Source organism: Dunckerocampus dactyliophorus, chromosome 17 (assembly GCF_027744805.1).
Source record: "Dunckerocampus dactyliophorus isolate RoL2022-P2 chromosome 17, RoL_Ddac_1.1, whole genome shotgun sequence".
Taxonomy (NCBI): Eukaryota; Metazoa; Chordata; class Actinopteri; order Syngnathiformes; family Syngnathidae; genus Dunckerocampus; species Dunckerocampus dactyliophorus.
The window spans coordinates 20,890,540-20,905,298 of NC_072835.1; the positions used below are offsets into that span (position 1 = coordinate 20,890,540).

At 41.4% G+C, this 14,759-nt stretch overlaps 1 protein-coding gene across 1 annotated transcript; it reads right to left on the minus strand.

The window, feature by feature from the left end:
• Nucleotides 1-12,564: 12,564 nt before the first annotated feature.
• On the minus strand, nt 12,565-13,908 carry si:dkey-175m17.6 (N-acetyllactosaminide beta-1,3-N-acetylglucosaminyltransferase 2). Its single transcript, XM_054757217.1, has one exon. The coding sequence runs from the start codon at nt 13,906-13,908 to the stop codon at nt 12,565-12,567; it is 1,344 nt and encodes a 447-aa protein (XP_054613192.1).
• Nucleotides 13,909-14,759: the final 851 nt, after the last annotated feature.

Genomic DNA, 14,759 nt, shown 5'->3' on the forward strand with positions numbered 1-14,759 from the left:
GCCATCTCCCCACTCCCCCTTTTCCCCATTCATTCATCCTTTGTGAATAATGCAGTGGCCACGCAGCTGCACCGCCATTGTCCCTGCTTCAATGTTAATGTTTTGTCCTTGTCACAATTACTGGCTGACTATCGTCCATCACGGCTAATCATTGTCACGCAGCAAATAGAACACATTGCACAGAACAAAAGCAAGCAAGCATAATAGTATGTGATGATTCAGGAGGGTCTGGCTAACTTTGATGGTGTATTTTTAAAAAAGTATCAATTCATAAAATTTACCATCTCCCTTTAGTGAGTGCTTCTCGACTGGTTTGTCGGCGGGACCCAAATTGCGGAAATTTATCAACTCAAATTTCTCAAATATCAGGTTCTCAATAAAGACTGTTCCGTTTCAGAGCCTTTACTTTGAAGTACTGTACAACTGAGCATACAGAAATAAAGCAAGTCAGTTATAAGAAATCACTTCTTTGCGACATTCACCGTGAATGAAAGGCTTTAAAAACAAATGCTCTAGCTCGATGCTACTTTACGTTGAAAATCCCGTATAATCGCTAGCAATTAACATTAGCGATTTTGCAAACACCTCCAAATATGACAATGAAATCGATAACTAAGATGCACATTCCACTTAAACAACTGATACATAATAAGCAAAAAAGTCAAACACTGTCTAAATCTCAACAAGAGACAGGATCGGCACATTCTTAACTCATTCAATACCAAAGACGTGTTTATACGTTTTTTTAAACGCTCGCTCCCAAAGACGTATAAAACGTCTTTTACATTTTTTGCGGGAGAGGCAAAAAGGAGGACATGGAAGAGCATGGAGAAGTGTAGCGTGCAGAAGGTTACGCAGTGTAGGGAAAATTTTACGCATGCGCACACAGACACACGCGCGTGCACACACAGTTTAGTTCCAAATGAGAAAACTGGAAATAGTTCATGGTGAGTACTTATACTTATACTATACTTATACTAAATCGTTATTTTGATGTAAAGCAACCCTTTTTTGTGTTGTTATGTACCTTTTCACAAAAAGCTTTTTTTGTTGGGAACCGATATTTTCCTGAAACTTACCTATGTTCTACTGCTGATTACTAAAGAACGGAAAAAGGTAGAAACAAACTTTTTGTTCTGATGAAAGAAGAGAGCCTAATGTTTGTTTTGATAGGTTTCATGTTTATATAGACAAAGAACGCAATATTCTGTGTGCCCTGAAAAATCTGTCAAAATAGTCTCACCTGGCCGGTTCTGAAGGGGTTGAATTTTAAAAAATGGCTGGGATTGAATGAGTTAATAGCAGTAGATTGCTAGCAAACGTTGTTGGTCTTTTATAACAATAGGTTTTTTAAAAATCCCCTTCGGAAGACCCGTGACCCACTGAAAACAGGTCTTGGGAGCTGCCAGTAGACAATCCCCGCTTTAGATGTCATCAATGTAACAAGCGGCCATTCTCACCTTCGCTGACATCAGTCATCATCAGTGATGCTCTCGGTGTCGCCCGAGACCATTTAAGTATAAGCACAGAATCATTCACATTGTCAACATGTTTTCTGCAAGGGGTGCACATCTTGACAGACTGTTGTGCAGCCTACATTCATATTTGGCGCCATCTAAAAGCTTCACAGGTGGCGCCGTCTTGCTTGTGACGTAAAAAAAAAAGAAAAAAACACAACAAAAGCAAAAGAAGTTTGCTCACGTTTTGTCTCCTGAAGTCTGACGGGTGTCCTCACTTCTGTGAGAGGCTGTACGTGCCGGTGGAGTGTTTGCACATGTGCGCGCCGCATCAATCAAATCGATCGCAATCAGAGCAGGCTGGTTTCCATTACCGATTTAATTATCCTCCATCAAACAAACATGATAGGACCTTGAGATCACTTAGGCCACAGTCACACACCCACACACACACTCTTTCACACACACACACACACACCTATACAGGTTTGACCTTGTCGCTGTGAGGGTTCACAGGGAGCCACATGCTTAGGCACAGTGACTCATTGAGTTATGTACTGTACGTGAGCGTGAGACACTGCTTAGCTTTTTGTGTGGTTTAGTAAAGGATTGCAAGAATCAGCACGGTGGAATATGATAGTTAGCACATCTGCCTCGCAGCCAGGTTCTGGGTTTGAATCTCTGCTCCGGCCTGTCTGTGTAGAGCAGGGGTGTGTACAAAGTGCGGCCTATTGCGGCTATCTTTTACGGCCCACAGCACGTTCTAAAAACATGATTTAATTGGAAAAATAAATAATCAGTAGAAATGTACAAGAATAAGTCAAATAGTAAGAGAAAAAAGTTGTAATCTAACAAGAAAAAGTAAGGGTTTTTTTGTTAATTTTGCAAGAATAACACGTGATATTATGAGGAAAAATAACATTTTAGTATGATAAAGTTAAAAAACTAAAGAGGGATAAAAAAAACCTTTAAAAGTATAATTTTTTTAAATATAATATTATAAAATTATGGGAATAAAGTCATATAATTACAAGAAGAAAATTAACAAGAAGAAAGTTGAAATTGTTGGAAAATTTAAAAAAAGAAACATCAGCAGAAAAAAACGGATGTAATTTCACGAGAATGAAGTCAAAATATTACGACAAAAAAGTCCAAATTTTAAGAGAATAAACGTGTAATATTATGAGGAAAAAAATTCAGTAATTTTAGTAGCGTAGAGTTAAATATTAACAAAAAGGATCTCTTTTTTTACAGTCGTAATATTTTGACAAACAAGTAAAACAAAATAAAGTTGTACGTTTTGGGAAATTAGGTTGGGAAAAAGTTATAATATTATGCGAATAAGGTCGAAAATGTTATGGGAATGAAGTCATAATATTGCAAGAAAAAAAATATTTTGGGGGAAAAAAACAGCCATAATTTTACAAAAATAAAGTAAAAATTTTAAAACAAAAAAGTTGTATTCTAACAAGAAAAAAAGTTGCAATTTTAAGAGAATAAACTTGCAATATTATGAAGACAAATAAATGTTACTATATATACAGTATATATATACTGTATATATATATATATATATATATATATATATATATATATATATATATATATATATATATATATATATATATATACGTATATATATATATATATATATATATATATATATATATATATATATATATATATAAACCCACGCGTGCACTATGTGGCCCCTCAGTGGAAAAAGTGTCCATGTTCTCCCGGTGCTTGCATGGGTTCCTACAGTCCAACAACGTGCATGCTATGCTAATTATGTTCATTGTCCATTGGTGTGAAGGTGAGTAAGCTGGAATAGGCTCCGGCTCACCTGCGTGGCAGAAAACTACTGACTGATGTGTACTGTATCGCCAATGTTGACTTGACAACATCAAACCAAAACACGTTGTTTCGATGCCGCAGCACGCAAGCAGCAGCTTGTCTGCGGTGAAAGTCAGACACAGACAGCTGTGAGACTCGTGTCTGCTGGTGTCTCTGTCTAATTAGGCTGCAGATCCCATGCTCTCTCCGGTGTGATTACATAACGACCAATGCGGTGAAATATCCGAGCGCTGTGTGGGCGCGCTTGTAGTATGAACATGAAAGTGAGAGCAAGTGTGACTCAGTGCATGACCTAGAATCATTGAACAGTCTCTCTCGGCTTCATTACAGCCTGAACTCTAAGCTGAGTATCCATAACCTTCAAATGATCACCCGGCTTTGTCTCGCTGATGTATGCTTGCCTTTTTGTTTTTATTCTTTTCCATAATTGCTCGGTTCTTATCAGCATTTTCACCCTAGCGTCCCCTCTTTGTCACTGACAAAGTGCAAAGAGTCATGTGATTCTAATTTCCACTTTGGATCCCCCTTTCATAACTAATAGTCAGTGTTTTAATGATTTCATCTTATTTTACCCCCTTGTTATCTGTGAGACCACATACTGTGCTTCCATCAATATGCTCTGGAGGATCCCTTCCGTGAAGAGAAACCTTCATCTGAAGCATTATAGCCGTGCTTCATTTAGGGGGGGTGAGGCGTATACCAGATGAACGATGGAGATAGCCGCACGCTTCCTGGAGGATTGACAGGAATGAAAGTGGAAATGAGTACTGTTGTATGTTCTTCTGATTATCTCAGTGGCTTTGAGTATTTGAGTATGATTTATTCAACTAAATATAAAGTGGAAAGTTACGGTTTCTGCCACCAGTCAACTCCAATTTGCGATACGTATGACTGCTTCACTAACAAGCTGGAAAATAATGTTACGCTCATTAAGTCCATAGATCAAAAACCCTGAAACACCCCGAAAATAGAAATAAAATGTTTAAATAAAGGACTCAGTAATGAGTGGCTGCACCGCTCTTGTTAATCAACTCAAAAATGGGTTTGGACATGCTTGATGCCAGTGTTTCCAGGAGGCTAAGTGGGACTGTTGCTCCAGGTGGTGAAGATGGCGTCACAGAGGGCATCCACTGTCTGGAACTGATGTCCATTTTTGTAAGCTTCCCTTGCCATCCATCCCCAAAAGTCCTCAAGTGGATTTAGATCAGGGGAAGATGCAGGATGGTCCAAAAGAGTGAGGTTATCCCTCTGGAAGAAGTCCTTTGTCAGGCGGGCCTTGTGAAGTGCAGCATTGTTCTGTTGAAAAAGCCATCATTACCACACAGATGAGGGCCTTCAATCATGAGGGATGCCCCCTGCAACACCTCCACATAACCCACTGCCATTTGACGCCCCTGCACAACCAGAAGCTCCGTTGCTCAATTGAAGGAAACATGGCACCCCCTCCACTGTGCTGTGTGGAAACCATCTCCTTGTCATGCCAGTAATGTTGGAGGCCATCAGGACCGTCCAGGTTACATTTTTTCTCATCTGAGAATAAAACTTTCTACCACCTTTCAATGTGCCATGTTTGGTGCTCTCGTGCAAATTTAAAATGGCAATTTAATGGCGTTGAAGGAGACGTTTTTTGTTCTTAAAACCCTTCTCTCACCGATGCCGTCTGATGGTTATCAGACTGTGATCAGTACCAGTAACAACCTTCATTTGGGCCGAGGATCGTCCCGTGTTGGATTCTCCGGCTCAGGGCCGGTGACCTTTTGTTGGGTCTAACACAATATTCTGTGTGCCTTAAAAGATCAGCCAAAATCGTCTAAAATGGACGGTACTGAAGGGGTTGTCTTGAAAAATGGCTGGGATCGAATGAAGTTAATTCAATAACTTGCATCACTCGGCATAAAAATAAGACAAGAGCACTTCGGGTGTAACTTTATTACTTTGCATCACTGGTTCAAATACAAAGTTGCTTTTCTCCCAGTACTTCACAGCAACCGTTTTTTTCAAGTTGGGCCCGATTTGTGCTGAAGCCTGAAAGAAATGGCACAGGGCATTCGTAGCTTTAATCAAATCTATGACAGTGCTCAGGAACTGAGTGAGCTGGACCACTTTCTCGCAAACCCGTCCCAATTTCAACAGTGGGTCTTGAACCCGCTCTCCTCCATTCCAAGCAGACTGAAATTGTACCCCTTTCATCAAGACTCCAATCAGAAGCCTTTACTTTGGAACTCTATGACACCGATGAGGATGGCGGCACATGAGGACGCGTACTTGCTACACGTACAACCACTGCAGCATTCTTTCACTCACCCTTCACTTTTTTCCCGCCTCATCACCTCGCTTTCCCTCTCCCCCGCCCCTTCTTCTGGCATCCTCTCATCTCCCCCGCTGCATCCTCTCCTCCGAGCCCCCCCCCCCACCTTCTCTGCATCACTCGTCGCCCCTAACCCTCCTCCCCACATGTCTGTCTGTTCGAAACTGGAGCAACATCTTAATCGAGGCTCACAGACGTGATGCGAATTTCTTAGCAACCCCAGCTCTGCTGCAGCAACACACACACACACACACACTTTCTGCTTGGCAGCCAATTAGCAGCCTGCTCTCCAATGCCAACCGAACGACTGCATGTTGATGAGCTGGCGGCACAATGTGTGTGTGTGTGTGTGTGCGTGTGTTTGTGTGATGAGCGAGTGGCCATCAGAAGCACTAACACAGATAGAAGGATATTTCTTTTATGTGTTCAGGGGAAAGAAGGGGATTATGGCGCATTAAAAACACCTCCATGAGGAACAGTCTAAGACAGGAACAAGGAAGTGGGAGTTTGCATCCTGAGATTTGTGTGTGTGCGTAATGGTGTCCTGGTTCCTTCAACGCGCATGCATGTGTTTGCCCATAAGCTGCATTCCGAGAACAATGGAGATGAATTACATGGACCAGAGCCTTGCTTTCTCCTCCTCCTTCCTCTATTTTTGCTACCTTTCCTTCTTCTCCACCTACTTATCTCCTGCCTCCACTTTGGAGAGTTCATCCAAAGGTGAACCCCACCTTATTAAAAAATAAAAAAAACACCCTCTGATATTCTCTTTGTATGTCAAAAATATTGACACCAGCCTTGACACGATTTCCCCCAGCAGTGATGCGTTGTTGTTTTCCAGCTCAGGTTTCATCATCTAGTCTTTCTTTTTTGTGAGAGAATATGTTGAAACGTAGACTGTGGGTTTAAAATCTGCCTTCTCAGTTGTTGTTGCCCTACTTTTTGACACAGTCTCTTGTATTGACTCCATACAGTCTCGCAAATGAAAAAAGAAACGCAATGCCGTTCAATTCAATGATATATAAGGGAATAGATTTGATTTCCAGAAAAGGTAGATGCCATTTCATGATATGTGCAGTGCCCCCCTGGAATGTTTCAGCCAGGTGCTTCTGCTGAATGCTGACCCAATGGCAGGGCAGTCATATATTTTAACTTATACAGTATATTTTTAAGTAATTGAAACCAATTTATAAAAATGGGTACTTTTTATAGGCTAATGATATCCAATCCAAGAGATGGATTAAAATTCTGCCATTTTAATGATAATCGGTTTGGATTGACACCGCCAGAAACGTAAACCAAAAGTATTGGCGTAGTAGAGCCCATTGGGCAATACAGCCGTCCCTTAATTGGTTACAGACCCGACCAGTCCGCAATATCGAATCCAATGTTAATAAATGGAATATTTTTGTAGTTACAGCATAGAAAACCTGTTTATGACGTTCTAAATACGTTTTTAACTTTATTAGAACTCGTAGACATAAAATAACACGTCTGTAGCCACCTATATACTCTTATTATTCATTGTTTACATCACATTGCGCAGTCTTATGCTGCAGGGACTCGAGACAGCCGCCAGCTAGCGAGCTAACCAGTTAGCCTCAAATGTATTTCTTCTAAACTTAAGAAGCCAAAAACGTACAGCTTCCACACGGAATGGGAGGAGAACTTTTTTTTCACTTTATCATGTCTGACATGCCATGGCTGACTTCATGACTTCATGCAGTGTTAAGGTAATGTCATGGAATGTAAGTTAATGTCTCAATGCTTTGTGTCATTACTGCCACTTAGTGACCAGAACACGACACATCACTTGTATTTCAATATGTTTTGACGAATAATAGACCCTAGTCTATCACAAAACAGCCAGCATTTATTAAATCATTCATTTCTGAAAAAACACAATATAGCGAGGGAGTGATAATCGAACCGCTATATTGCAAGAGACCGGTGGTGGAGCCAGGAATTTTTCATTGGGGTGGCCAAGGTGATGCCATTACTTCCATAGGGGTGGCAATAAGTTGATACCTGAAATGTCTAGGTCAGGGGTGGGCAAACTTTTTGACTCGCGGGCCGCATTGAGTTAACAAAATTATAACTACACTACATGTTTGATGCATCCACTCTATTTTACGCTTATAATTCTAACAGTCCACCTGCAATTCTAAAGTCATACAATCTGCAATAAGTATGTGCTTTGGTCCCTTTTTTCAGGAGCACTTTAAATATCAGACCATATGAAGTAACAAAATAGAATTTTACAGTTTTTTTTTTACTTAATAAGACACCCAGAATGTCCATGAAAAAAGGATGCATGTGTATGTACTGTATGTATGACGTACACTGACTATTAAAGAGTATGTGAATGTCCCTCCTTTATTACTACCCAGACAGTGTTCAGTTGTGTATTTTTTACTTGTGTTTCTTTGGCACCATGGGTGAGGTGGTTTTCTGGATCGCGTGATCATTTGAACAGCTACTTAAACCATCAAAAGGTTGTCTCAGATTGACTCTGAGTCATGCTGCCAGCTTGTATGTTGAAGGTTTAATTACTTTGGAAAGCAACTGGCGGGCCGGATTCAAACGCTTGGCGGGCCGCACGTGGCCCCTGGTCTGCCCACCCCTGGTCTAGATGGTCAGCGGGGTGGCCGGAGAGTGACCGGGGGGGGGCCGTGCAAGGGACGACTGCATACAGTCGGTGGATGCTAAGACGAAATGACCTCCTGGGGGCGCCAAAAAAATCGTGAAAACCATCTTCAACATAATTTTATTAAAACTAGCAATTTCTATTAAATTCAAATGTAAAGCAATGCCCCATTACAATAACTGCTGTTTGGTGTTAATTGTTGTATTAGAATTTATTACTATTATTATTTATTCCTAAGGGTTTTGATATAAAATTTTAGACTGGATTTTGTATTTATGTGTTTGCCATGTAAAATGGGTGATACAGTATGTTATCTTACAAATTAAAAACGACGGTAAAAACATTGGGCTGCCTCGGGTAGTTCACAACAGCACTGCATTACTGCTGGTTAAAACAAAGTCAGAATTTTTGTTAGTATTTTCCTAATAATAATGATGATACGGCAAGAAAAAATATAATATGGATGCACATTTAGTGAAAGACTGCTGTAGTTGGAACCATTTAAGGGCTGCTGATTCATTTGTGGGGTTTGACGTCAGCTGGGGAACTATTTTGAAAGGTTGAGCAAATGTGATGGTAAATTATTGTGAAAGGCTGCCATCTTGTGGACAAAAAGCATCACCGCGTCCTCAAAAATTCATCTCACAAACACCTCTCTCGTATTTCAGCAGTCACCTCAATTGCAGTCTTTCTTCTCAAGGGACAATACTATAGGAATGAAATTTAGATATACTTTAGAGTAGTCTGGGTACATATTTTATGGCTGGCAACACACGCGAGTACAAAGATGGCAGTGTCTTGCCTGCAGTTAAGCAGTGATGGTGTTGTCGCGGTCTGGGGCTGCATGAGTGCTGCCGGCTGCAGTTCATTGAGGGAAACATGAATTTCAACATGGACGGTGGCATTCTGAAGGACCTGTGGGGCATCCTCAAGCAGAAGGTGGCGGTCCACCAGCTCTGCAATATCATGGAGGAATGCAAGAGGAACCTGTGCAGCTCTGGTGAATTCCACATCCAAGAGGATTAAGGCAGTGCTACATAACAATCATGGTTGGGTGGTCCCCTGGTAAACCCCTCCTGATTCACCTACAATGGATGATTCCTGCAGAGCCGAGGTTTGAGCTTTGAAGACATGAGTCTGACAGCATGAACTTCATCTGTCTATCCTGTTAAGCTCCATTTATCTTTTTCAGGGTTGCTGGGAAGCTGGAGCCCATCCAACTGATTTAGAAGATGGACCCACCCCGGACTGGTCATTCACAGGGCCAACATTCATTCATCACAGCGAAGTGTATTCAATAACGTAACACATTTTAACTATTACCTTTAATTTCACCACTTTGTCTGTTCTACTGTGTCAAAGATAACTGGTGTCCCACTTTCAGAGCTATTGCACTAAATCACCACTAGATGTCCCTCAATCCCAAATGAGTTGTGTGTTCCACTGGCATTTGCAGGTTGGCTCCATGCAGAGGTACTGGATGCACAAAATTAGAACTTAGTTAAGTGCTTCCCTCGTGCGAGAGCTGAGTGAGGCATCTTCCTTCCAGGGGATCTATTATGCTTTTCCTCTTTTCTGATCTATAAATGTTGTTACAACCTTGTATTCTCCTGTAAAACGATGCCAAAGTGTCAAATAATGAGGTTTGCGTAATTGGAAGTGAGACCTGAAAGCAGTTTTGGACGGTTCTGCACGCTGTGTTTTACAGAGTTTTTTTTTTTTAACACAGAGTTTCATTGATGTCAGTGCAACCTGGACTTCCTTATATTGGCATGCCCTCCCTCCGCTCTGCTGCCCTCTGCGCTGTTGACTGTGTTAGCACGTATGGCTTCCAGGAAATATTTGTTGGGGTGTGCCTAAAGAGCAGAGCATCAAGCAGAAGTGGTTGGAGTTGCTGATTCCCGACCAGCAAGAGAAAAATATGCTCATCTGTCAACGGCATTTCTTTTTTGTGAACATGGGCCAATACGAAGCTGGACTGGCCGCCAAACTGTTGCTGAAGTCCGACGCCTTTACAACGTTACGTGGTCGTGTTGAAGAGTCAGAAGAGCAAGCGTGTGTAAGTAATCGGACAAAAGAGATTCGGCAGCTGTCTGGAAGTCCTCGGGAGCGCTTGGGAGTGTGACCAATCACAGCAGAGTGGGCTCGGCGGGAGGCGTGCCTGGAGGAGGGCCGGGGTGGAGTAAATTACACGGAAAACACTGCAGGAAGAGGTGCAGAGTCTGGAACATCTAGAAAGTTTTCTCTGCAGTTATCATGTGTAGCTGCTCTATAGGAGTCGGGAATGAGCCCAGTTTGTCATTTCACTGCTTCAGAGTATTATTCACCGTATTAGTTCAGAGTTTCATACTTTCATAATTTACTTTGCTCTTATAAGAATGTTTGTGCCACATAGAAATGTGCAGCTTTCCAAATTGTATCCTTACTGTTGACAGTGGGACATGTTTTAATCGTTGACTATTGGTCATGCCAAAACTCAACTCTGAGGTCGGCAATTTTTTAAATAACTATTGAAACAAAATGCTTCACATAAATATGGCACTTTTCTGTAACTTGTGTTGCATATTGCAGTATTTGTCCTATTTAGCACAAACTTTTTTTTTTGTTTACACAACCGCAGCCAGTATCGGTATCGGTAACGATGTGCTGGCCAATATCGATATATCGGCAAGAAAGTGTGGTGCCCGAGGTGAGATTTTATATGGCGCCCCCCTCCATCTGCAATTTAGCTTGCAAAAGAAATTGAATGCCGTTGTTTTACCGTTGTCTTTAATTTCTAAGATAACGTCTCACCCAATTTACACGGTGAACAAATTACAAAGAAATACCACAATTTAATTTACAGAAAATTCACTGAATAAGGGAATAATTAATAATCATAGTAATAAATTATAAATGCAACAATCAACATGAAATAATTTCAATCACCACAAAGTTTGCGCACAATAACTCACATATCAGCTACATTTACAGTATGCAGTACCTAAATACAAAAACTAAATGAAATAAATATACAACTATATGCAAAGATATGTACAAAAATGATGAGAGCTACAGTATTTGTGTCATTTGTAGTAAATCAATGTGCACTTTTCCGTTTTCAGAGTTTTAATATACAGTAATCCCTCGCCACTTTGTGCTTTGAATTTCTCGGCTTCACTTTATCACGGTTTTCAAAAATATATTAATTAAAAAATCATGATCTTTTGTGGTTGAATACAGCCTATTGTTTGTATTTTTTATAATGCATATTTAACCAAACTGTACATATTTTTGCCTGAATTAAGAATTTTCAAGCATAAAAATGGCTAAATGAACTCAAATACAAATATGAGGCATTCAGAAGATGCATTCAAAGATTTTGTGATATGTAGTATTGTACCTTGGTCACGAGGTGTCAGTAATGCCACTGTAATGTTTAGTTCGACACACAAGCACCAAACTTGATCAACGGAACAACAGGTTCATTGCAGGTTTGAATGATCTGACAACAGGCACAATAGTCCCTAACAGTAGTCCCTACTGTTGCGGCCTTAACTCATTACGGGTTAAAACTCAACTTTGAATCCATTGTCACTTCCTGTCTGCCCCCCACTCAGCTCCCCGAGCACTGGAACACATTAATAGCAACACACATGAGCACAAGCCTTGTTTATGTCTTAAATTTAATGTCTTAATTTTCTTTTTTTATGTCTACTATATTGGGTAATACGAGTGTAAAGGTGACTATAGGGGTGTTATTTCATGTCTAGAAGGCTTTAATAATGTTAAAAAAAAACGTACTTAGAAGGCTGTAAACAGGTTTTCTATGCTATGTATGAAAATATTTTATTTTTAAATAAATAATCCTACTTTGCAGAAATTCACGGTCAGGTTTGGAGCCAATTAACGGCGACTAATGAGGGATTACTGTAATTATACTGAAGCTGAATTTTTTCCTGTTATTTTTGGCGTCCCCTAGAGGCCATGGCGCCGGCTCTGTCTCTAGTACCTCTGAGTCTGTCAGGCCTTTTGAGGTGGATCAGATCCGCCTCAGTTTTGCATAATGACAGGTATGGTACATCCATCCAACAGCTTATCCTATTCCGGGTCACAAGGAGCTTGTTGTTTGGAGAATAATGGGGTCAATTCCTGTGACCTTGGTGTTGTGAACCAACAATACATGCTAACCACTGGAGTACTGTGCTGCTGGTATACATTATTGAATAAGTCATGCTGTGGCACCCAGAGTTCAACTGTCAGGTGTGCATGGCTGCATTCATCCTAATGCATGCTATTTTACAGACAAATGAGCCTCAGCAGTGAGCGGGCAGATTGTGCAACTGGTGCCATAAAGCTAACATCTCTTTGGGACTTCGTCTGTGAACAAGCAGCACAGACTTGTGAGCACAGGGATTCCCTCTGTCTGTCTCTGGGAGATCAAATGTTAAAAACCCTGGGTGATGGCTTGGAGAGAGCCCAAGTCTCTGCAAGCACATTCCCAAGTAAACATCATCGATTGGGAAGAGGCGCACTCTCTTGGACACCTCTTTTAGTCGTAATGCAAGCGAGACGGAATACACCACCCCTCCACCTCCGGCATACGCTGGGTAGGAGCCTTTATAGAAACTTTCTGGGATGTAGTATTTAGTAGATGGATTCCGGTTTGGCATTGCATTACTGATGACATCCCCCACAAATAAATCGATGTGAGTTTTATTCGTAAGAGCTCTCCGCAGGTTGTGCTCCTGCCGTTGCTTGTGCAAGTAATCCAGTAGAGCACCAGTTCGGACAAAGACATCATCATCCCCTTTAAAGATGAACACAGCTGTGGGGCAGTAATGCTGAAGCCAATGCCAGAACAGCAGGTCTTTCAGAGTCAGGTTAAAGAAAGTATCTCTGAAATCCCACTGGAGGATGTCGCCGTATTTCTGGTTCTCAAGCTCCAGGAAGTTTTTCAAGTCCGGGTGAGGCCCCGTACTGGAGTCCTGCCTTCCAAGCAGAAACACAGTACGCACAAATTCACCTTTTTTATTCGACTCCCCCTTCACCAAACCATTGCGGCCCCATGTTTCACGGATGGCTTGCCTGTTTTCAAAGTTCCCCACTTGAGATTTGATGGCCATGAGGAGCATTGGATACTCTCCACCAGATTTAGTCGTGTTCCTTTTACAAGTAGTGGGCTGATTGATAAGGATTGGGTAGCTCCTGCAGTGCATTGACCTGACAAATGCTCTCATTTGTTCTGGCATGTTGCTGACATCATACCGACGAGCTTCTGAACACTTGTGTGACGTACAGTCAGAGAGGCATTCCTCTCCAATTTGACTTGACAGCTTTGCTTTGGGCTTCCTCAGAGTCCCGGTAGCATTTCCTCGCAGTATGGGGTTATGCTGACGGTCCAAGGAGTGCTGCAACTGGTTCCACAATGCACTGTTCTCCAGATGAAGGTTCCAGAAGGGGCTGAGAGGGTGAGAGGCCAAAGCACCGGAGTTTGCGGAAATCCCCGGAGCAATATAATGGAGGGATATTTTTGGGGGGATGTAGGAGATGGTGACGAATATGGTGACCATGATGTAAATCAGAAGGTGGCAAGTCATCATGCAGGGAAGCAAGCACATGCACAGAAGCCTCCCGTTGCACTTGCAGCATTTGCCCATTACCCGTGGTGAAATTAGACACACACCTGCGCACACACAGACCATAATGAATAGAATTCTTTCCACAAACACACATAGAAAACTCACTGTCTCACCAAGCGTACCGCCATGGGTTCGTAACTAGCACTGCAGTCAAACCTCTGGAGTTTCCATCACCTTGGTGATGGCCCAGTGAGGGTTATTAACTCAGCATCATTCTTACCTACCTGGAACTACATGAATATGCACAGGGCACACAATATGGAACAATGTTACACAATATTACAATTTATACGACAATATCTAATTCTTAGTCTCCCATTAATGTCAAGTAAATGTGGTCACATGACCGGCTGAGCTTTGTATGCTCATATTTCTTTACCTTCAACATTTTAATGTCCTTCTATCGTAAAATGCTAAATGGCTGCTTATAAACCAACAGACTGCTTTGCTTATTTAAATGTGTGAAATTAATTAATCAAGGAAATTGCAGAAACATGCACATACTTACAAGAAAGATAAATTATGAGTCGACTGAGACTAAAGACTCACTGAGTCACAAGATGCTCCTTGTGTTGTGTCGTCTCATACGGATGGATTATGATAAATACATCATTTCCGTTCCAGAAAGCATCGCTGATGTATAATAGCTGCAAAAATCCTGCAGTATAAAACAGTCCTCGGCAAAACGCATCAGCCGCGTCTGAGCAACAAGTCCCAGGTGAGACAGTGGGTGCACCGCGCATGGGCGTTAGAGTCCCGACAAAACATAAGGTCTATATAAAGGTAAGTGTCCAACTATACATAACGTGATTTAAAACTAGGAAGCAGTTTAACCGAGCTGTGATTTATTTGAGGAATTGATTTGCATG